Here is a 22014-nt window from a genome sequence, read left to right on the forward strand (position 1 = left end):
GAATTATAGATATATACATATATACATAAGTGCGGTGGGGAGGGGAGAGAGGGGTCAAGGGAGGTGATGTGGAGGGGAGGGGGAACTGAGGCAAAGGGGGGCTTAGTCTGGGAAGGTCTCTTGGAGGAGGTGAGCCTTTAGAAGGGCTTTGAGTTGGGGGGGAAGAGTCATCGTTTGGTGGATTTGAGGAGGGAAGGCGTTCCAGGCCAGAGGCAGGACGTGGGCCTGGGGTTGATGGAAGAACATGAGAGAAGGAGGCACTGTGAGAAGGTTAAAGGTGAGACCGGCAGGCTTTGGTGACAGATTGGATATGTGGGGTGAATGAGAGAGGGGAGTCAAGGATGACACCAAGGTTTCGGGCTTGTGAGACGGGAAGGATGGTTGTGCCATCCACAGTGAGGGGAAAGTCGGGGAGAGGACAGGGTCTGGGAGGGAAGATAAGAAGCTCTGTCTTGGACATGCTGAGTTTTAGGTGGCGCGAGGACATCCAAGTAGAGATGTCCTGAAGGCAGGAGAAGATGTGAGCATAGAAGGAGAGAGAACGGGGAAGGAGATATAGATTTGGATGTCATCCACACAGAGATGATAGTTGAAGCCATGGGAGCAAATGAGTTCTCCAAGGGAGTGACTGTAGATGGAGAATAGAAGGGGACCGAGAACTGAACCTCGAGGGACCCTTATACTTAGGGGATGGGAGGGGGAGGAGGAGCCCAGGAAGGAGACTGAGAACGAATGGCCAGAGAGATAAGAAGAGAACCAGGAGAGGATGGAATCAATGAAGCCAAGGATGGATAACGTATTGAGAAGGAGATGGTCTACGGTGTCAAAGGCACCTGAGAGGTCGAGGATTAGGATGGAGTAGGAGCTTTGGATTTGGCAAGAAGGAGGTCATTAGTGATCTTTGAGAGGGTGGTTTCAGTGGAGTGGAGGGGTCAGAAGCCAGATTGGAGGAGGTCCAGGAGAGAGTTGAAGGAGAGGAATTCGAGGCTTCCCCCTTGCAGAGAGGGACTAATGATCACCTGAAGGAGAGAGCCTTAAAAACATCTTCCAGAAATTTTAAATTGTAAATTTCCAGTCTGCAAAATGCCCAAGATTCGGAGTGTCAACACTTGAGAAGATGGTTTGGAAAAAATCTGAGGCACTAAGCGGCCGGGCATCTATTTCAAAGGGTCCTTTTGAACCTTGGTGAAATGGTTTGAGAGCCGGCAGCAGAAGTCTTTGTTCAATCAGTTGAAAGCTTACTGCATGTCCCAATAGCCTTAGGGCTTTCTTCCTTTCATTTAAACACTTACTGTTCCTCTTTTGTCTCCTCTGTGTGTAGCGGTGATGATTAGTCTTGCCTGCTTAAGCCTTGGGGAGGAATCAGGATGTGGGTGTCAAGCCCAGTGTAAGGAGTCCAATGGCCATCCAAGTTGTTACACACCCACAGCCTTATCTTTTGGACCAGCCCCCAGTGAACTCGAAGGTGGAGGCACTGGGGGGTTTTCGGATTAGCTCTGGGTCATCCCGCTGGCCCAGTGAATCAATCAATGGTATTGATTGAGCACTCAGTGTGAACAGAGCACTGTACTAAGCGTTTGGGAGACTACAATACAACTGAGTTGGTAGATAAATTTCCTGCCCACAGTGATCTTACAGTCAAGAGGGAGAAAGCACCCAGATGAGGCCGAGACAATTCAGGAGCACGGAGAGAGTTCAAGTCACTTCATTATAGGCCCAGAACAGCAAGGGTCAACGCTGGATGATCTTGGAGCAACCTGTTTCCCCAGAATTTACGAATCCATTTGGTCTTCTCAGAGCCAGGGTTGACCTTCTGAACCGATCTGAACCGCCTTGCCCAAAGTCACACAGCTGACAAGGGGCGGAGCCGAGATCTGAAACCACGACCACTGACTCCCAAGCCCGTGCTCTTTCCACTGGGCCACGTTGCTGAAAACACCAAGGGTGGAGAACAACGGGTAACACGAGAGGCTCATCGTCTAAGGCGAGGGGCAAAGAGGAGAGGTATTTCATCCCTACTGAGGCACAGAGAAGTTAATAATAATTATTAGTATCATGGTATTTGTTAGGCGCTTACTATGTGCCAAGCGCTGGGGTGGATACAAGCTGAACCTGTGGGGCTCAGAAGCTCAATCCCTACTGAGAGCTCACCTCCTCCAGGAGGTCTTCCCAGACCGAGCCCCCCTTTCTCTCTGCTCCCCTCCACCCTCTGCTCTTCCCCCTTCCCCTCCGCACTGTGCTCACTTGCATATATTACCCTATTTGTTTCATTAAAGAGGTGTATATCTCCATGAGTCTATTTATCTTGAGGTCTCGTTTTGTTTTGTTTTGCTCTGCTGTCTGTCTCCCCCATTTAGACTGTGAGCCCTTCACTGGGCAGGGATGGTCTCCACCTGTTGCCCAACTGTACATTTCAAACGCTTAGTCCAGTGCTCTGCACATAATAAGCACTCAAAAATAATAATGTTGGTATTTGTTAAGCGCTTACTATGTGCAGAGCACTGTGCTAAGCACTGGGGGAGATACAGGGTCCTCAGGCTGTCCCACGTGGGGCTCCCAGTCTTCATCCCCATTTGACAGATGAGGTCACTGAGGCCCAGAGAAGTGAAGTGACCTGCCCACAGTCACACGGCTGACAAGTGACTCCCGTGACCTCTGACTCCCGAGCCCGGGCGCTTTCCAATGAGCCACACTGCTTTTCCGAATGAATGAATGAAAGAATCCCCATTGTACAGACGGGCTTGGGCGAGTCCCGCAGCAGAGCAGGGGCAGGATTAGAACCCCTGACCTCTGCCTCCCCAGCAGGCAAGTAAGGAGGCCAAGGGAGGTGAGAACCCAGAACTCCTGACTCCCAGTCCTTTCCTCTTTCCACTAAGACGCGCTACTGCCCCCCCGACTCTCAAGGCCCCGCGGCCATAAATACCCCACACTCCTCCGCCGCCTCCGCCGGCCCGGCCTTTCGGAGATCGAAGCGACTGCGCAGGCGCCGCCCGCCCTCACTCAAAATGGCGTCCCGCCGGCTTCACCCCTCCCTTCCCTTCTGCGCCTGCGCGGGCGTCGCTCGCCCTCACTCGAAATGGCGTCCCGGCTGGCTTCACCGCCCCCGTCCCTTCTGCGCCTGCGCCTCTGACGTCGCGGGCGGCGGAGCGCGCGCGCCCGCCCCGCCCCAGCCTCACAGGCCGGCGGGGGCGCATGCGCGGGGCGGGGCGCGATTATTTGAATCTGACGGAGCGAGGGAGGCGCGGGAGAGAGGAGGTGAGAGGGATTGGTTTTTTTTTTTCCCTTCTCGGGCGGAGGGAGGACACGGGGAGCCCCGGGGGAGTGAGGACACGGGGGGACAGAGGGGGAGGAGGGGGCTGTAAGGGGCTGCAAGGGGCTGCAAGGGGCTGAGGGAAGCGCGGGAACCGCCCTTCGCCCCGCAGGACCAACCCGCCTCTCCTCCCCCGCCTGAGGGACAAGGGCTCTCCCCCACAATGCTTTGCGCATTTCCCGCAATGCTTTGCGGTTGCCCTGGCTCCCTCAGGAAGCTCATTCATTCGCCCTTTTTGAGCGCTTACTATAATCATGTTGGTATTTGTTAATACTAATAATAATAATGTTGGCATTTGTTAAGCACTTACTATGTGCAGAGCACTGTTCTAAGCGTTGGGGTAGACACAGGGGAATCAGGTTGTCCCACGTGGGGCTCCCAGTCTTCATCCCCATTTTACAGATGAGGTAACTGAGGCACCGAGAAGTTAAGTGACTTGCCCACAGTCACACAGCTGACAAGTGGCAGAGCTGGGATTCGAACTCATGACCTCTGACTCCAAAGCCCGTGCTCTTTCCACTGAGCCACGCTGCTTGTTAAGCGCTTACTACGTGCAGAGCACTGTCCTAAGCGCGGGGGGAGATACAGGGGAATGAGGTGGTTCCACGTGAGGCTCCCAGTCTTCATCCCCATTTTGCAGATGAGGGAACTGAGGCCCAGAGAAGTGAAGTGACCTGCCCACAGTCACACAGCTATGGGGCAGAGCACTGGACTAAGCGCTTTCAATGTATAATGTGGCAACAGATAGAAACAGCATGGCTCAGTGGAAAGAGCGCGGGCTTGGGAGTCATGGGTTCGAATCCCGGCTCCTCCAATTGTCAGCTGTGGGACTGGGGGCAAGTAGCTTCACTTCTCTGGGCCTCAGTGACCTCGTCTGTAAAATGGGGATCAAGACTGGGAGCCCCACGTGGGAGAACCTGATTACCCTTTATCTCCCCCAGCGCTTAGAACAGTGCTCTGCACAGAGTAAGCGCTTAACAAATACCAGCATTATTATTAGAGACAATCCCTGCCCATTGATGGGCTCACAGTCTAATTGGGGGAGACAGAGGGACAAAAACAAGACATCATCACGATAAATAGAATCAAGGGGATGTATTAATTGTCCATTCCAAGCGCTTAGGCCAGTGCTCTACCCATAGTAAGCGCTCAATAAGTACTATTGAATGAATGAATCTATTGAACGCTTACTATTCATTCTGTATTATTGGGCACTTACTATGTGCAGAGCACCGGACTAAGTGCTTGGAATGGACAATTCGGCAACAGATAGCGACAGTCCCTGCCCAATAATAACAATAATGACGATGGCATTTGTTAAGCCCTTACTAATAATAATGTTGGTATTTGTTATGCGCTTACTATGTGCAGAGCACTGTTCTAAGCGCTGGGGTAGATACAGAGTCATCAGGTTGTCCTACATGAGGCTCACAGTCTTAATCCCCATTTTACAGATGAGGTAACTGAGGCACAGAGAAGTTTAGTCACTTGTCCACAGTCACACAGCTGACAAGCGGCATAGGCGGAATTCGAACCCATGACCTCTGACTCCCAAGCCCATGTTCTTTCCACTGAGCCAAGCACTGCTCTCAGCGCTGGGGAGGATGCAAGGGGAGCAGGTTGTCCCACGTGGGGCTTACAGTCTTCATCCCCATTTTACAGTTAAGGGAACACAAGCACAGAGAAGTGAAGTGACTTGCCTAAAGTCACAGAGCCGACAAGGAGCGGAATTGGGATTCCCCCCTTCAAGCCTTCGAGAGGAGGAAGGCTGGCCTTCGGGCCAGGAGGGTGGCCCGAGTCTGCCTTAACGTCCCGTATGGACTCCCTTAGAGAAATGTACCATCAAATGCAATTGGCCACCACCCGTAGTCCTCTTGAAAGTCGGACTTATGTAGAGGCCCTTGTGTTCTCCCTTGAAGTACAAATTCCAACGATCTGCAAGTTGGGACCCGGTTGGCATTGAGAAGGGGTATAGGTCTTGTACTCGTCGAACCTGACTGCAGTTTGGCCTGAATCGGATGCTGGTCCGGGCATCGTCATCGATGGGAATCCAAACATTTTGGGGTCTCTTTCTCGCAGGCATTCCGAAGCAGATAGCGTGTCATCCGTGTTGCCCGGATTGCCACCGCTACCATGGTGGAGAACGGCGTGAGAGTGAGGTCAACGGATGCACGGTAACTCGAGGCTCACCTCCATCGATGAACTGTGCGGGAATGCTATCTCTATGCTCCCAGAAACGAAAGAGAGTTTCTCGGGGTCGCAGGAGCACCCAGACTGACCTTGCGGCATGGCGAGTCGGAGAAAGGACAAGTGGTTCAAAACCGGTGAACCTCAAAACTGGACAGAAGCAACGTGAGGAAGACTTTACCTCTGACGATGACCAGGCGCAGGACGGTGAGCGAGATTCCTTAAGGAAAGCGCTGCGATACTTCGAGAAAGGTAAGAGCGACGTGATTCACGATCTTGAGTTGATTCCAAGATCTGTGGGACTGTGTGGACTAGTAGTAACAGTCTGAATGCAAGAATTGAACTGTGGGAATTCTGGTGTCTAGCTTTCAGTGCGTTCAATCCCCTACATCGTGAGCGTTCAATTTGCAACCTGAGGTCCGCCTAGTTCAACTGGGGTTGGCATTCAAGCAAGCCCAAGTTAAGGCGTGCTAGGACTCACCGTGTCAGAGGCCATGCGTGCGGCCTTAAATTGTTTCATCCAACACCGCATCTCTCGGACTCTAAGCAGCCTCATTTGGCAGGAGAGTGTTCCCTAATCCCTTAACGGCATTCTAGCCCAGTTGCATGGTGAAAGCCTGCGTTGGGACCGAGTTGAATGTCCTTTAAAAATTGGCCCATCGGGGATTTCAGTAACTATAGTTCCTTGTTCCGACTTGGATAACAGCATAGCCTAGTGGTTAGAGCACGGGCCTGGATGTCAGAGGACCTGGGTTCTAATCCCGGCTCTGCTACCCGCCTACTCTGTGACCTTGGGCAAGTCACTCAACTTCTCTGTGCCTCAGTTACCTCATCTGTAACCTGGGGAATATGACCGGTGAGCCCCGTGGGCTGGACTGTATCCAACCTGATTAGCTTGTAAGTACCGTGCATGGCATATAGTAAGCGCTTAATACCATAAATATAAACAAAGTTTGTATTGTTAGCTCCTCAACCGTAGGGGCCATGTCTTTTAAACCATTTTCTTCTCTCTTCTGGTTGCTTGTATTAATTTCTTACTGTCAAAATTCTCTCTAGTTCCTTTTCTCCAAGAGCTTCTAAGTAGTCCCGTCTTCTAGAAAGTGCAAGAGAATCCACTTGTAACTTTGGCAACTCCACAAAATCCTTGGGCTTTCTTTCCTATAGAAAAGTTGAGGACAAGTGAATAGGACTAAGAACCATTAGTACTTTCGCTAGCCCCCAGGAATGTCCTGTTTGCCCAGAAGAGAGTTAGGGTGTCAAACTTGTTCCCCTCCACTAAATTGCCCACTCTGCCCCAGGCCAAAAACTGTGGCAGTGTTTGGTTGCTATGGAGAGAAGTAGAACTATAAAATCCACGCTTAGTTTTTTTGTTTCGGAAAGCGAATTCTCCCTTTGCTCCTCCACCGCCTCCCTCACCCGTTCTTCCCAGGTTATGCAGTGTCCTTCTATGTCCAGTGGGAAGAACACTGGGATACACTCAGGAGAACCAGACTTAATCCTGGTTCTGCCACCGAGTGTCTTCCACCCGATGTCATCCGCAAATGGCTTTATTCTCGCAGTACTTCGTTTGCCCCACTGTCCGTCTTCCCCTTCCTCACAAGAGGTTGTTGTGATACATGAGAACACCTGAATTCTGTGGAAGAAGAGTAAGCAATCAATTCAAGGGTCTAATGCTTTCTCCCTTATTTTTTCTTCCAATGAATCCCGGCTTCACACATAACAGCAATAGCCAAAAACATTATGCTCTACTGTTGAAATGAAATTAAAAAAATCCTACTTATGTGACCAGTAGTCAAAAACAGTGTAACGAATGATTCTGGGCTGCGGGTTTCTTGCGGGAGGGAGAGGGGGTGCCAGGGAGCGTGGAATTAATATGGCTAAGAGTTTTATAACTAAGAAAGTGATTATTTTTAAGTAGGCAGCCTAATTGTAAATGGATCAGGGGTTGCACTCAGTGACGATGTCGAATTTAAGTGTCTATATGTCCAATTTTCTAGGTCAGATCTCAGTTCCCCTGAGGAAAAATCCAACTCTGCAAAAACACCTGGAGACTGTAGAAAACGTTGCGTGGAGGACGGGGTTACCCCCGGAATCAATCGACACCCTGCTGAACGTGGCGCTTAGTGGCAGGTTTGGTAGGTTGAGAGAAGCATTTTCACGTGCTGCCTTCATATGTACCTCTTGGTGTCTTGGTTTCCTGGAATGTCACGCTTGTTTTTATGGCTCAGTTTGTGATGAGGCACTTCTCTCCCCCGAATATCGATTCTACCGTTGAGACTCTTGATTGTTGACATTTAACTTAACTTGTTTTCATGTTGCTTGGATTGTGCCCTTATTGCTATTCATCTGTCCTCCCCTGCTTTGAGAGTGAATCCTTTAAGGTCAAGGAACCACGAATGAATTAATTGGGGGAGGATAAGGAGCTCAGTGCTTAGTATGTTCTTGGCACATTGTAAGTGCTTCATAAACATTAATAATGATAATCTCAAATGTTAAACTCTAAGAATGAGTGATAATAATGTAGTTTTGGAATGACAGTGGGAAAGAATAAATTGCTCAAATTTGAAACATTGTAGTTCTTAGAAAGTCTTGTTCTTTAGGAAGAGAACACATTTTCCCATTTGTTTTTAATAGAAGTGGTAAGGCAGTACTTACAGTGAGGTGGAAATAGGTGCTGGTGGGCGAGTCGAGGTACACGTAGTTTAATCTCTCTGAGCCCAAGAGGAAAAGCTATTTTAGGGAGAATCCGCCATTCAATCCAGGTGTGGATGAGGCTGGTTTAGCTAAACGACCTTTCTCTGGGCTAATTCAGAGAAATGGATAATCCGATTCCCTTCCTTTCCATCCCTTCCCCTTCCGGATGTACATTTTGTTTAGCTATTTTGGCAAAGCGAATGACCAGGGGGCTCACACAGCTATCTTTAGTTTGGTCACACTGTTGCGGTGAAGATGAGAGAAGGGGTGAGATAGTCTCCACTGTTTTCTCTTTGGTGCTTGAAGTGAGTTGATGTCACGTTTATGGGAGAAGGTAAAGGAACAGGGTGGTGGCATAGAAACAAATCTGCAGTGTCATCTGACAGCGTGTGATCTGCTTTCTAGCTGAAGCTGTAAACACACGGCTCTTGAAGTGTATGATCCCAACAACTCTGATACTAGAGACGTCAATCGTGGCAGCCGTCTCCTGGCTTTGTGTCGGGAAGTGCTCTGGCAGCAACAAGGTAATCCTCTGGCAAACGACCGATCAATCAATTAAAGGTATTTATTGAGCGATTACCATATGCAGAGCACTGTACTAAGCACTCGGGATAGTAGAGTACAACAGAATTAGCAGACGGAGCTTGTGGGTGGGGAATGTGTCTGTTTATTGCGATACTGTACACTCCCAAGTGCATAATACAGTGTTTTACACGTGGTAAGTGCTCAATAAATACTATTGCAAGAACAAACGAGCTTACAGTCTCGAAGTGGGAGACTGCCTTCCGACTGGGACTCGAGTGACTTCTGGGTCAATGACCAAGAGCCACCTGTAAAATGTGATAGTGGCCTCCCATTGTTCCTGAGTTGCTCAAGGTTCAGGCACGCTACTCAGAGTACTCGGACCCAGGCGGATCATCGTGATACCATTCCTGTGGCTATCTGGGGACTGTCGACGTTGAAACATTCAAATAATCCATGGGGAGGAAGGGCGCGAATGTATGCGTAGATCATGTTTACCGGAGGATAACGGCATCCTGTCTCTTGGCAGATTCTCTTTTTTCGATGGCTGATTGCAATGTTTGATTTCGTCGACCACAAAGAGCAGATTAATTCCCTCTATGGCTTCATTTTTGCCTTCCTGCAAGACGAGAACCTGGTAAGTAAAAACCGGGCACGATACATGAAGCTGGGATGTGGCTCCATCATTCGTACATCTTCGATGGTATCAGGAAGTGAGTGAGTTTCTAGTACTGCCGCCCGGTCAGGGGTGAAGTCTTGATTTCTGGAGAGAAAGTCCTTTCTCTCTGGTGCCTAGGTCTGCCGACAGGGATGTGCGATCAACTTTTTCCTTGACCGTTTGGTTTCTCCACTCTCCCTAAAACTGATCCTGTATTTCAGTCAAATAATAAATCGTATTTTTTGAGCACTTACTGTGTGCAGAACACTAAGCGCTTGGGTAAGGACAGTGTAACAGTGGGTAGACACATTCCCTGTCCGCAACAAGCTTACAGTCTTGAGGGGGAGACAGACATTAATATAAATAAATACATTTAAGGGTATGTTCGTAAGTGCCGTGGGGCTGAAGGAGGGATGGATATTTTCCTGATAAAGGAACTGAGGCACAGAGAGAAGTTAAGCCTTGTCTGCTGTGTGACCTTGGGCAAGTCACTTAACTTCTGTGTGCTCCAGTTACCTCATCTGTAAAATGGGGATTTAGATTGTGAGCCCCAGGTCGGGTAGGGACTGTGTCGCGTCCAACCGGATTATCTCGTACCTACCCCAGCATGAAACTGTATCTACAGTGTTTGGCATATACTAAACATGTAACAAATACAATTTTTTTTAATTGACCTGCCCACAGTCACCCTTGGGTACCCAGCAGACAAGTGACGGAGCTGGAATTAGAACCCAGATCCTCGGTCTCCTAGGCCCTTACTCTTTCCCCTAGGCCACGCTGTAGAGGAAGTAACAGTAGCCTCAGATTATTCCCCAAATGCACAAGATTCAGGCACGCTACTCAGCGTAGCAAGGGGTTGGTGGTGCAATAAGCACTATTGAAGTACTGAGGTAACGTTAGAGGAGCAGAGTGTGCGGGCTGGATCATAGGAGATCAGCAAGGTAAGGTAGGAGAGAGAGACCTGATTCAGAGCCTTAAAGCCGATGACAAAGTGTTTCTGTTTTATGCGGAGGTAGAGGGGCAACCCCGGCAGGATACGGACTGAATAGCTTTTCAGAAAAATGATCGACGCGCACCGGAGTGAAGTTCGGACTGGAGAGGGGAGAGCCAGAATGGAGGGAGGTCAGCGAAGAGGCTGATGCAGTAGTCGAGGTGGGAAATCAAACTGTTACTTGGCTAGAAGCCTCACTAGTTCAGTGAATTCCAAAATGGAATTAATAAAGGTTTGGGTGGGGCTTTTTATGCCATCAGGAAAGCAAGAAAATTGTGTTTTATGGATGTCGTAGAGGATGACACAATTCCAGGAACCGGGGAAAATAATCTATGTGTCTGGGTTTGAGACACTTCCATTTCACTCTTTGGCATTCCAGAATTGGGCAGCTAATGATCCCCAGTCCTAATAGCTATTTTAGTGTGACAGACAAGTTTCAGAAATAACTGTCGCGGTGATGGGTGATGGACTCTTTATGGGCAAAAAAGGACAAAAATAATTACTTAATAGCAGCATTCAGGCACTGAAGAATACCGGTGTCTAAATTCAGTCCAAGTGAGTCTGTCTCTGTCACCTGTCTCAGCAAACACAGGTGAGAGGATCGCATGGTATAGCTGTCTTTGGTTCTTAACAATTATAACTGCTAAACTGTAGTTTTGAAAAAGAAAATTTTTAATCTATTCTCAATCCTGGCATCATTTGAAGATACCCTAAGGATATGGGTTAGATTTGACTGTGAGCCCGTCATTGGGCAGGGATTGTCTCTCTCTGTTGCCAAAATGTACATTCCAAGTGCTTAGTACAGTGCTCTGCACATAGGAAGCACTCAATAAATACTATTGAATGAATTTGACTCTTTGTTGCCTAGAATGAATCATCATCAAATAGACTTAGGGGGACAGTTAAATAAAGTATGCTAAAATGAAAAGAACTGACCGTATTCTACACATGGCCTAGGAGTCAAAGGCCTGGGAGTCAAAAGGACCTGGGTTCTAATTCCCGCTCCACCACATGTCTGCTGTTTGACCCTGGGCAAGTCACTTCACTTCTCTGTGCCTCAGTTACCTCATCTGTAAAATGGATTTAAGAGTATGAGCCCCATGTGGGGCAAGGACTGTGTCCAACCTGATTAACTTGTATCTACCCCAGTGCTTAGAACATGCTTGGCACCTACTAAGCGATTATCAAGTACCATAATAATTATTACATTCTGAGGTGAGAGGGTAATTTTACAAAATGTGCTTCTGAGTTTTGCAAAATTACTGTGAAATCTGCACCGATATAGTGGTCCTTTTCACCTCCTATGGAACATTTGCTCTTGAGAAAATCGTTCGATTCATCAACAGATTCCAAAACCTAGAGGGACATATTTCAGGAGTATCTGTCATGCTGTTTATTGGTGCCTTTCTTTACAGTGCCCGTACATCTGCCATCTGCTGTATCTGCTGACCAGAAGAGAGAACGGTGCGTCTTTCCCTGCCGCTGAAATGTTTTACTTTGAGTTATATAGGAGCTGTACCTATATGTTAGTTTCAGTTACGTAGACTCATTTCAGGTGCCCAGAAATAAGGGGGCTTCATTTTCTTCTTGATTTTACCTGATTGTTCTGGCTGTTATTTGCCCAAGTCCATCATCTCTGTTGGGCCAAGAAGGATGTGTGCACCGAGTGACCTAGTGTCAGTGCTATCGGCTCCGGCTCGACCCCCACGTCCGACTCGTAGCCTGCCATTTTTCCAGACATCTGGTCACCTAACGGACAGATGCCAAGAGCCACTTTCTGTGGTTTATTACAGCCCGTCCAGCTCTTACACCGACACATGTCTTGGTGGTCTACCAGCGGCAGAACAAAGATCACCATACAATAAGTCCTTTTGATCCCCTCCAATATCCCAGGTCCCTTTCTCCGGTCCTGCGCCAGGGTGGACTTTCTCACCTCTGATGTGTGCCCTGGGAGCCGGGGGGGAGGTTCCATAGGAGGAGGCTGGTCTCGTTTCATTTTCCGCTGTTATCCTCTTCGTGGTTTTTACACAGTCAGAACCAGCGTCATCGTTGCGATCAAGGGTCTTTATGATTGAGAGTCTCCCTCCCCCACCCTTCTCTTACTCTTTCCACTCTGTGTTTTTACTGTCTTTAAGAATAATCTGCACTTTTTCTTGCTCCATATTGTGTTTGCTGTTCTTGAAAATAATCTCCACCTATTCTTTCCTTAGTATGTTTCCGTCCCACCTTTTTGGCTCACAATCCTTCATCCCTCTACACATCCCAACTCCACATCACAATCAACCCCTATAGTTAGGAGTTTGAATTGTTTTGTTTTTTTAAAATACTGAGACCTTATTATTCCTGCTCTTGTTTTACCAGTCAAACCATTTCGGGTGAGAAAACTTCTTGATCTTCAGGCCAAGATGGTAAGTAGGGTGCATACCCAAGAATAACCAAGGAAATATTAAAAAGTTCAAGAGCCGCTTTGGTAAGCGGCGTGGCCCGGTGAAAGGAGCATGGTTATGGGAGTCAGGAGACCTGGGTTCTAATCCCTGCTCTGCCACATACCCCGTGTTGCCGTGGGCAAGTCACTTAACTTCTCTGTGCCTCAGTTCCCTCATCTGCAAAATAAGGGTTCAATACCTGTTCTCCTTTCTACTTAGACTGAGAGACCCATGTGGAGCCTGATTATATCGTACCTACCTCAGCATTTAGTACAATGCTTGGCACATAAGTGCTTTACAAGTAGCATTATTATTATTATGGAGGAACTGGACTTGAGATTGAGAGAATTCAGAATGTTTCAGAAAGAAAATTAAGCAAGTTGAAGGTTAAGTTTCTTGCCTTGGACAGTGCTCACCAATGGCATCTGGCTGTTCACTATGGAAGCTTATAATCATTCCTTCATTCATCCAATCGTATTTGAGCGCTTACTGTCTGCAGAGCACTGTACTAAGCGCTTGGAAAGTACAATTCGGCAACAGAGACAATCCCTATCCAACAACGGGCTCACAGTCTAATAATAATAATGATGTTGGTATTTAAGTGCTTACTATGTGCAGAGCACTGTTCTAAGCTCTGGGGTACATACAGGGTAATCAGGTTGTCCCACATGAGGCTCACAGTCTTCATCCCTATTCTACAGATGAGGTAACTGAGGCACAGGGAAGGTAAGTGACTTGCCCACAGTCACACAGCTGACAAGCGGCAGAACGGGGATTTGAACCCAAGACCGTAAGCTCGTCAAAGGGCAGGGACTGTGTCTATCTGTTTCCAATTTGTACATTCCAAGCGCTTAGTACAGTGCTCTGCACATAGTAAGCGCTCAATAAATACTATTGAATGAATGAACTTCCATGCAGCAGAGGGAGGACTGACTTTCTCAGAGCAGGGTCCTAGGGAGAGAAATGCCTGTCGGAAAAGCAGCAAAACCTGGATATTCAGAAGGAGATGCAAAAGTCATCTTCCTGCAAGAAAGGGCAATTTGGATCAGATCCAGTGGGGTAGATTTGTTACTCAGTAACGTGGAGTTCCGTAAGAGGAGATACTTTTTTTTTTTTTTTTTTGGCCCTTACTGTGTGCAGAGATTGTATTAAGCACTTGGGAAAGTGCAATGCAACAATAAACAGTGGCATTCCCTGCCCACAACGAGCTTACAGTCTAGAGGGAGAGCTTACAGTCTAGACACTTTACTGGATTTAGGCCAGAGTTAGGGAAGTGACAGTCCATTTTCTCAGTGGGCTATCTTCTTTTTCACAGTGTATAGTAATGTTACCCATGAAACTTCCTGTTCTGGGGGCTTGCCAACTGTGGTCTAGCAGCAAAGTATTCAGTAGCGCAGTGTGATCTTATAACTATTCTTTCATTTAGTCTCTCGGTCCTTGCCTCTTGCCTCAAGTTGGTCCACACTAGAGTAGGCTAAAATAACATTGCTCCAGTGTGGAGAGTTTTTCGTCTTCTTTAAAATGCAGTGAGACATTTTAAATATAAATTCAAGAAGTTTGTTTCCTAAGTAACTGAATGCATAAGAGGTAATAATAGTCGCGGTATTTAAGGGCCTGTTTACGCCAAGCACTCTACCGAGTGCTACGGTAGATACAATCAGATCAGAAACAGTCCCTGCCCAACATGGGACTCACAGAGTAAGGGGGAGGGAGAACAAGTATTTCAGCCCCAACTTACAGATAAGGAAACCGAGGCACAGAGAAGTCAAGCTTGATTTGCCCATGGTACCCAGGGTTCCCGTGGCAGAGCTGGGAAAAGAACCCAGACGTTCTGACTTCCAGTCCTGTGCTCTTTCCACTGTGGAATCCGACCAAAGCCTCATCCACCTCGATATTTTATCGATCGTTGATATTAATCGAGCACTGCTGTGTGCAGAGCAATATACTAGGCACATGGGAGAGCCCATTCATTCATTCAGTAGTATTTATTGAGCGCTTACTATGTGCAGAGCACTGTACTAAGCACTTGGGATGTACAGATCGGCAACAGATAGAGACAGTCCCTGCCCATTGACGAGTTTACCGTCTAAGCACGGGCTTATAATCTAATCGCCCAGTACAACAGAGTTAGGTGACGTGTTCCGTGCCTACGAGGAGTTTACAGTCTAGAGGGCCATCTTACTGTCCCTGCCTATGTCAGAGAATTCTTTCATTTTTACCACTAATGACCTAACAGGCACCAGTTATTCTTGAACTTGGTTAACCTTGCCTACATCCTTAAATTTTTCTTCTAACTCACTGTGGTCCTTTCCTCCAGGAATTTATAAATTCCTTTTAATTTACCAGCCAGTACAATTTACTGGAATAACAGATTCCAAGTGCCTACAACCTGGTGCTTCGGAAAGTTCGTATCTACGTTTATTATGCATCTCCGCCTTCAATAGGGGTTCCCTGGATTAGTGGGGTGGGATTGGGTGGCTCCCTACTTATTATGACTTTATTAATCGAACAATATTATCTTATTCTGATATCTTTCCTATTCCTAATCTCATTTAATGTCTGTTTCCCATAAGCTCCTTGTGGGCAGGGATCACATCTCCCAACTCTTTTGCAGTGGACTTTTCCAAGCATTTAGTACAGTGCTGTGCACACAGTAAGCATTCAGTAACTCCCATTGATTGATTGATTAACCAGGCATTTTGTCATCTTTCTGAATAAGCTGCCACAATAAAGTCACTTCATAATGGATTATGTCAATTATTTATTAATTCATTCAATCATATTTATTAAGGACTTACTATGTGCAAAGCACTGTACTAAGCTCTTGGGAAAGAACAATATGAAACAATCAACAGTGACAGTCCCTGCCCACAACGAGCTCACAGTGTCGGCGGCGGGGAAGAGACAGACATCAACGCAAATAAATAAAATTGCAAACTGTGAGCCCCACGTGATTCCCGATTATCTTGTGTCTACCCCATTGTTTGGCACATAGTAAGCACTTAACAAATACCACGATTATTGGCTGTAGTAGTGATAGTTTCTAAAATTGTCATTATTTTGGGATTTCTTTATTTCCAGTCAAGTCTTTTTGATTTATCAGCTAGAAGGATGTTATGTCTGTGCCTCGCAGTGGTCAGAATACACTTGCTCACTGCGGCCTAGAAAAGTGAGGATCTGGTTGGAATTATAAGGGTCTTTCGGGTTTTCTCTCCCTTGGCTGCTCTTTTCAATCGCTTGCAGAATGTGAAATTTAAGCTCCGTTAATCTTGTTACCCTACAGGGAATGCAACCTCATCTTCAGGCCCTGTTGTCACTCTACAAGTTCTTTTGTCCTGAACTGGTTTCCATATCTTTGTCCACGAATAGGAAGGTAAGAAGCTAAGAAAGAGGAGGCTGCAGAAATATGGGTTGTACTCTCTGAGGAACTGGGTGACTGATTGCAATTAAATGATCAATTTAATATTATTGGTTTATATTATCTTTTCCTATTATATAATATCTCATATCTTTGTCCACAAATAGGAAGGTAAGAGGCTAAGAAAGAGGAAGCTCCAGAAATATGGGTTGTACTCTCTGAGGAATTGGGTGACTGATTGCAATTAAATGATCAATTTAAGATTATTGGTTTATATTATCATTTCCTATTATTGTATAATAGCTCATCATATATTTGAATTATGAATGACCAAAACTTCATAGGATCTAATTTCTCAGAAGGGATAGTAATGGTGCAGAAATTAAGACTGGGGAAAAATATAATCTTAAACGCCTTTAGGACCATTGGTAGGCCATGGGAAAGAGCTGAACAAGCATAAATTTGGTTTAAATAATGTAAGAAAATTTAACTTTCTGTCAAAATCGAGAATCCACCGGTCTGTTTACAAGACCAGAAGGGGAACAGAGACATTGCTTTAAAACTTTGTCCTCAGCGAGGTAAAAACTGATTTGCCAAGAACAGTGAAATCAAAGTTATAGTAAGAGTGTTTATGAGGGGCTTTTGGTGTACAGAGCACTTTATTAAGCACTGGGAGAAAGTACACAGGTGGGAATCTAACATGGGCTCGGTCCCCCCAGAGGACTCACACACAATCTAAGAGTAAAAGTGGGGAGAAGGGACTGGAGACAGATCTGTTAGAATAATGAAATATTAAAACCCAGTGTGAACAAATATATACAATTAAAACCAAATCAGTTGGGTCCCGTGAGCAGAATTTCAGGTTCCTCAGAGCCCAGAGTTCAGGGCATCCCTGCAGCCACCAGTTTTCCTGGGGGTTTGTGGTGTTCTCATGCTGAGCGCACACATGGGAGCGGACTTTTAAGATCACTATTCTAAAATGGTACCACGTCTCCTAGGGAATGATAAGGTTAATATGGCGATTAGTTGCCGAGGAATGGCGACCCGTGTTGGGGGGCTCCTTCAGGGCACAGACCTTGTCTTTGACCCTTATGGTGAACTCCTGATTTACGGGCTCGATATGAGAAGGGATTTGGGATAACAAAGTTAAAAGAGATGCTTTTCAGGGACTTTCCATCCTGGGGAAAATCTCCAAGACGTAGTTTTACCATTAAAAGAACACCTGAAAAATCATGGTTCCTCCTCGACCCTAGCCCCTCCTCTGCATTTCTTCTTCTCCTTCTCCCCTAATCCCTCGAGAGTGTGCTGTCAGTAGCCCTTTCAGACACAGCAGGTGAATTTGGAGAAAGCCAGTGAATTTGGGTGTGTGGAGGCGGGTCTTGTGTCTTATAGGCTAGGCTCTCACGTGATCGACTCTTGTGTTCGCAGACGTACTTTAAGGATTCCGAGTGTCTGTGGAAAACAGCACTCAGTGCTGTGAGGCAAAGAAACCAAGGACCTTCTCCAGGCTCTCCAAAACTGATTTTGGGAACGACCAGCATCCAGTCCCGAAGGAGAGTAAGTGTTCGAAACCCTAATTGTGGAAGTAGAAAGTTTCTTCAGACGCCCGGTGTTGCATTTCAGTGTCTCTTAAGGTGGTCGGTCAGGGTCTCGTTGATTACTTCTGTATTTGCCACGCACAAAGTTTGAGCCCTTGGTGTGTCTCTTCAGAAATGGAATACTAGTTTGGTTGTACCGCTGTGTAGCAGCCAGGACTCCAACCCGCAGAGCGGAAACAGAGAACTCAAACTCGTTCACTTCCTCAAAACTGATGAATCATTTCCACCAGAGCAACTTCACACCTTCTCCCAACTGCTGCAGAATGCCCACTGCTTAGAGGTGAGAAATGGGTCCCTGACCGCATTCTAACCGACGGCTTCAGGGCCTTGGTGTTCTCATTGGAGTTTCCTGCCACTCACCGACTGCCCTGATTTTGTCGACAGCTTCCTTCCCAGATGGGCTCAGTGCTGAAGAACTCTCTGCTGCTTCACTATCTCAATTGTATCAAAGACGAATCCGTCTTACTGAGGCTTCATTACTGGATTAATAACACCCTGAAAGAAGGTAGGAATTAGAATCGCCTCATGGTCTCTTCTGGCCCCCTCCTCTACATTTCTTCTTCTCTTTCTCCCCTAATTGTTCCACAGTAGCCTTAGAAGACTAATTTGTTCTAGCCCTTTTGGACACGGCAGATAAATTTGGAGATAGCGAATGTCGTTTTCTTGGTGGGTGGAGGAAGGTGATACGTCTTTCGGGATAAAGTCTCATAGAACTAACTTCTGTGTTTACAGACGTACTTTAAGAATTTGGAGTGTCTGTGGAAAACAGCAAGCAGTGCTGTGAAGGAGAAGCCCTAGATAGGGGTTGAGGAGGAGAGGGAGGAAGCAGAAGAAAGTTTCTTCTGTGAAGGGGTTTTCTTTATTACAGTAACAAATTTCAGACCCTGTGTCCATACCTTAACAGAACTACATTCAATAAGAATAATGATGATGATGGTATTTGTTAAGCGCTTACTATGTGCCAAGCACTGTTATAAATGCTGACGGGAGCATTTGAAAACAGAATCACTTCATCAGAGATAGAAGAGCATAAGCATGGCCATTATTGGATCAGACCAGTGGTCCATCGAGCCAGGGATTCTGTTTCCAGTAGTGGCATTGGAAGGTGCTTTAAGGAACTGGATCGTGATTGTGGTTGTCCTCCTTGACAGCATTCCTAGCGATTAACTCTGTTGTACTGGAGTCTCCCAAGCACTTAGTATGGTGTTCTGCTTACATAATAAGTGCTCAATAAATATCACTGTCTGATTGATTAGGATTATGCCATCTAACATGCCTAATTAGTACACTTATTATGCACCTGCCAGCTTCCCCAGTTTTGGACAATCTAATTTGTCCTCCTCATCTTCTTTCAATTTCACATTTGTTTCCGTCCCTCAGTTCTTCTATGTCCTTGAGTCACATTCATTGGGTTTCCCCCCAGTTTTATTGCCTTTATACCTTTTAGGGCCAGTAGCTAGTGCGATTTAAAGTCAGATGGAGTTTACCCCTCCTGAACCAGCATCCCCAGTTCCCCAGTTCCAAATGTATCTCAGCCCTCCTCTCAATACCACCGACTCATCCCTGCTTGCCTCTCGAGGCCCTGTGAGTGGAACCAGGCTTGACATGGAGAAGCAGCGAGGCTCAGTGGAAAGAGCACGGGCTTTGGAGTCAGAGGTCATGGGTTCGAATCCCGGCTCTGCCACTTGTCAGCTGTGTGACTGGGCAAGTCACTTAACTTCTCTGTGCCTCAGTTACCTCATCTGTACAATGGGGATTAAGACTGTGAGCCCCACGTGGGACAACCTGATTCCCCTGTGTCTACCCCAGTGCTTAGAACAGTGCTCGGCACATAGTAAGCGCTTAACAAATACCAACATCATACAGAATGCTACCCTAAACATCCCGGATTGAGGTTTCCTCCTTTTAACCTAAATTTGGCCTTCTCGTCCTTCTGTCCTCGGTACCCACAAGTATCATAAATCCCACGGAACTTGCCTGGTAACCTGGGTGTGTGCTTTTACTATTCATTCAATCGTATTTATTGAGTGCTGACTGTGTGCACAGCACTTGGGGGAGTCCAAAAAAACAGTAAACAGATATTCCCTGTCCACGACGAACTTAGAGTCTAGAGGAAATTGTTTGGGGTAACTTTGTTTTCAAGCTTTTGTGCAGTTTTCATTCTTCTGCAGCTAGATGTTCATATTCAATATCATCTGTGATTCAGACTGTATTTGGCACCCCACCGGCGACCATTTGGATAACGAAGAGTTCAAGGAATTCCTGAACCTTATTTTTAGAACTGAATGCTTCTTACAGGTGAGGAGTCTTCTGACTGCATCTCTGGCTTGACGTGCCCACTGTCCAAGTTTCGACTTCTGTCGCTCTGAATGTCCTTAAAGCGTGGAGGGCCCCCTTCCAAAGTTTCAGTTCCTATGCCGTGTCCGGAATAGAAGTTGCTTGGAATTTTACTTTCCAAGCGCTTAGTACAGTGCTCCGCACACAGTAAACGCTCAATAAATACGATTGAATGAATGAATGTTGCCAAAAGTGGTGATGCCATGAAAACCGCATGAGATCATCTTCCCTAGGAGAAAGGTTAGTGGCTCAAGTGGAAAAGACGTGAAAACTCTTCCACAGTTTAATTCCCAGCAGCCCAAGTCCTATCAACTGAACAACTATCTTAAGCAGTGATGTATAAATAACTACCCTCACTTTGGTATGTTCAGTCAGTGGTACTTTCTAGTATTGATTTTGATTACTCTTTGTGGAAATATTTTTTACCTCTTGGAGGACCGATAAGGGAAAGCTCTTTAGGACAGGGAGCCGGTCCCTTATTTCTGTTTTTTCCCCAACCATTCAGTGCGGTGCATTGCACCCAGTGGATGCTTAATAAACACGAAGCAAGGAACAGTTCAGTATCCCCTTCCTCCAAGTTGCTCCTTAAAGATTTGGACCAAATATTGTTTGCAGGAGGGATTTTCTTCATGTGAAAAGTTCCTGTATAAGAGTCTGCCTTCCTGGGATGGATTCGGCTTTCGCTCCCAAATCCTTCCCCTGGTGACCTGGATTCCCCTTCGGAACTTCTCAGGTGGGTGTCGTGGCAATTTGGGGGTCTTCTTGGCTAACTGGGATTGGAAGGTTGGGAGGTGCCTGAAATCTCTCTCTTACCTTTCTGTTCCCAGAAATAAAGGCACTTCTTTGCGAACCTCTAGCGCAGCTCTTCTTCACATCCTCCATTTATTTCAAGGTAAATTGCGACTTCGGTTGGCTACAGAGGGGGCTTCCACCTCCGGGAACCTGAGATTTCAGGCCGTCTCATAGGCTGGCTAAAATGGTCACTCCTGTTTCAATAAGGGTGGAGATTTTTCAAAGCAGCCTTTTCTTCTAGAACTCATTTTTCTACCATAAGACACAGTATTGCAACTGTAACAGGGCTGCAGATTTAACATTGTCATTGTCTGGCTGAAAAACAGTGTGCTGCCTACCCACCCATTGCTTCAAGTGAGCTCTACTTTGTCATGCCAATTGTGTTTTTCAGTGCCTGACCGATGGAAATTATTCCCATGCATTTTTGTCCGCCTTTTCTCATTTATCTTAAGCATTGCCCCAAAGCATCCCAAGTAGCTCAGATTTCTTTCTGGCTTTCTTTCGGTTGATCGCTGACATTTTTATCATTCTCCCTAGCTCAATTATATCACGCACGGTGTTTTCTTTTCCTTTTGTCCCTTCTGGATTTTCTTTCCTCCAAGCTCTCTTGGTGTCCTTAGCCCCTGCTCAACTTCCCGCATTCTTTCCTGGCTTTCTCCTTTATGCGAGAACCTAATTTTGGGCCATAGAATCTTCTATAAAATAAGCCAGCTGAGAGCCCTCATACCCTGTCTTCACTTAATAATGGTATTCAAGTGCCTACTAAATATCAGACACTGTCCTCAGAACTGGGGTAGGTATAAGATAATCAGGTTGGATACAGATCCTCTCCCACATGGGGCTCACAGGGCAAGTAGGAGGCAGTAGGATTTAATCCCCCATTTTACAGTTGAGGAAACTGAGGCCCAAAGATGTGAAGGGACTTTCCCAAGGTCACACAGCAATCACTCATCCTATCCTGTCCCGCCTGGATTACTTTATCAGCCTTCTTGCTTACCTCCCAGCCTCCTGTCTCTCCCCACCCCAGTCCATGTTTCACTTGGCTGTCCGGATCATTTTTCTCCAAAGAAATTCATGACATATCTCCCCGCTCCTCAAAAATCTCCAGTGGTTGCCCATCCATTAGAGAAGCAGCGTGGCT

At 46.6% G+C, this 22014-nt stretch overlaps 1 protein-coding gene across 1 annotated transcript in view; it reads left to right on the top strand.

The window, feature by feature from the left end:
* Positions 1 to 3183: 3183 nt before the first annotated feature.
* CENPI (centromere protein I) overlaps positions 3184 to 22014 on the top strand; it is a 28953-nt gene continuing 10122 nt past the window's right edge. Inside the window, exons 1-14 of the mRNA XM_007671542.2 lie at positions 3184 to 3255; positions 5390 to 5749; positions 7495 to 7632; positions 8597 to 8715; positions 9243 to 9350; positions 11778 to 11826; positions 12724 to 12770; positions 16072 to 16161; positions 17575 to 17703; positions 17857 to 18024; positions 18129 to 18249; positions 19951 to 20042; positions 20697 to 20814; positions 20909 to 20973. Coding sequence (XP_007669732.2) covers positions 5509 to 5749; positions 7495 to 7632; positions 8597 to 8715; positions 9243 to 9350; positions 11778 to 11826; positions 12724 to 12770; positions 16072 to 16161; positions 17575 to 17703; positions 17857 to 18024; positions 18129 to 18249; positions 19951 to 20042; positions 20697 to 20814; positions 20909 to 20973 — 1485 coding nt within the window. The 5' untranslated portion in view covers positions 3184 to 3255; positions 5390 to 5508. The remainder of the gene's footprint in view (positions 3256 to 5389; positions 5750 to 7494; positions 7633 to 8596; positions 8716 to 9242; positions 9351 to 11777; positions 11827 to 12723; positions 12771 to 16071; positions 16162 to 17574; positions 17704 to 17856; positions 18025 to 18128; positions 18250 to 19950; positions 20043 to 20696; positions 20815 to 20908; positions 20974 to 22014) is intronic.

The sequence above is a fragment of the Ornithorhynchus anatinus genome, chromosome 6 (assembly GCF_004115215.2).
Source record: "Ornithorhynchus anatinus isolate Pmale09 chromosome 6, mOrnAna1.pri.v4, whole genome shotgun sequence".
NCBI classification, from domain to species: Eukaryota; Metazoa; Chordata; class Mammalia; order Monotremata; family Ornithorhynchidae; genus Ornithorhynchus; species Ornithorhynchus anatinus.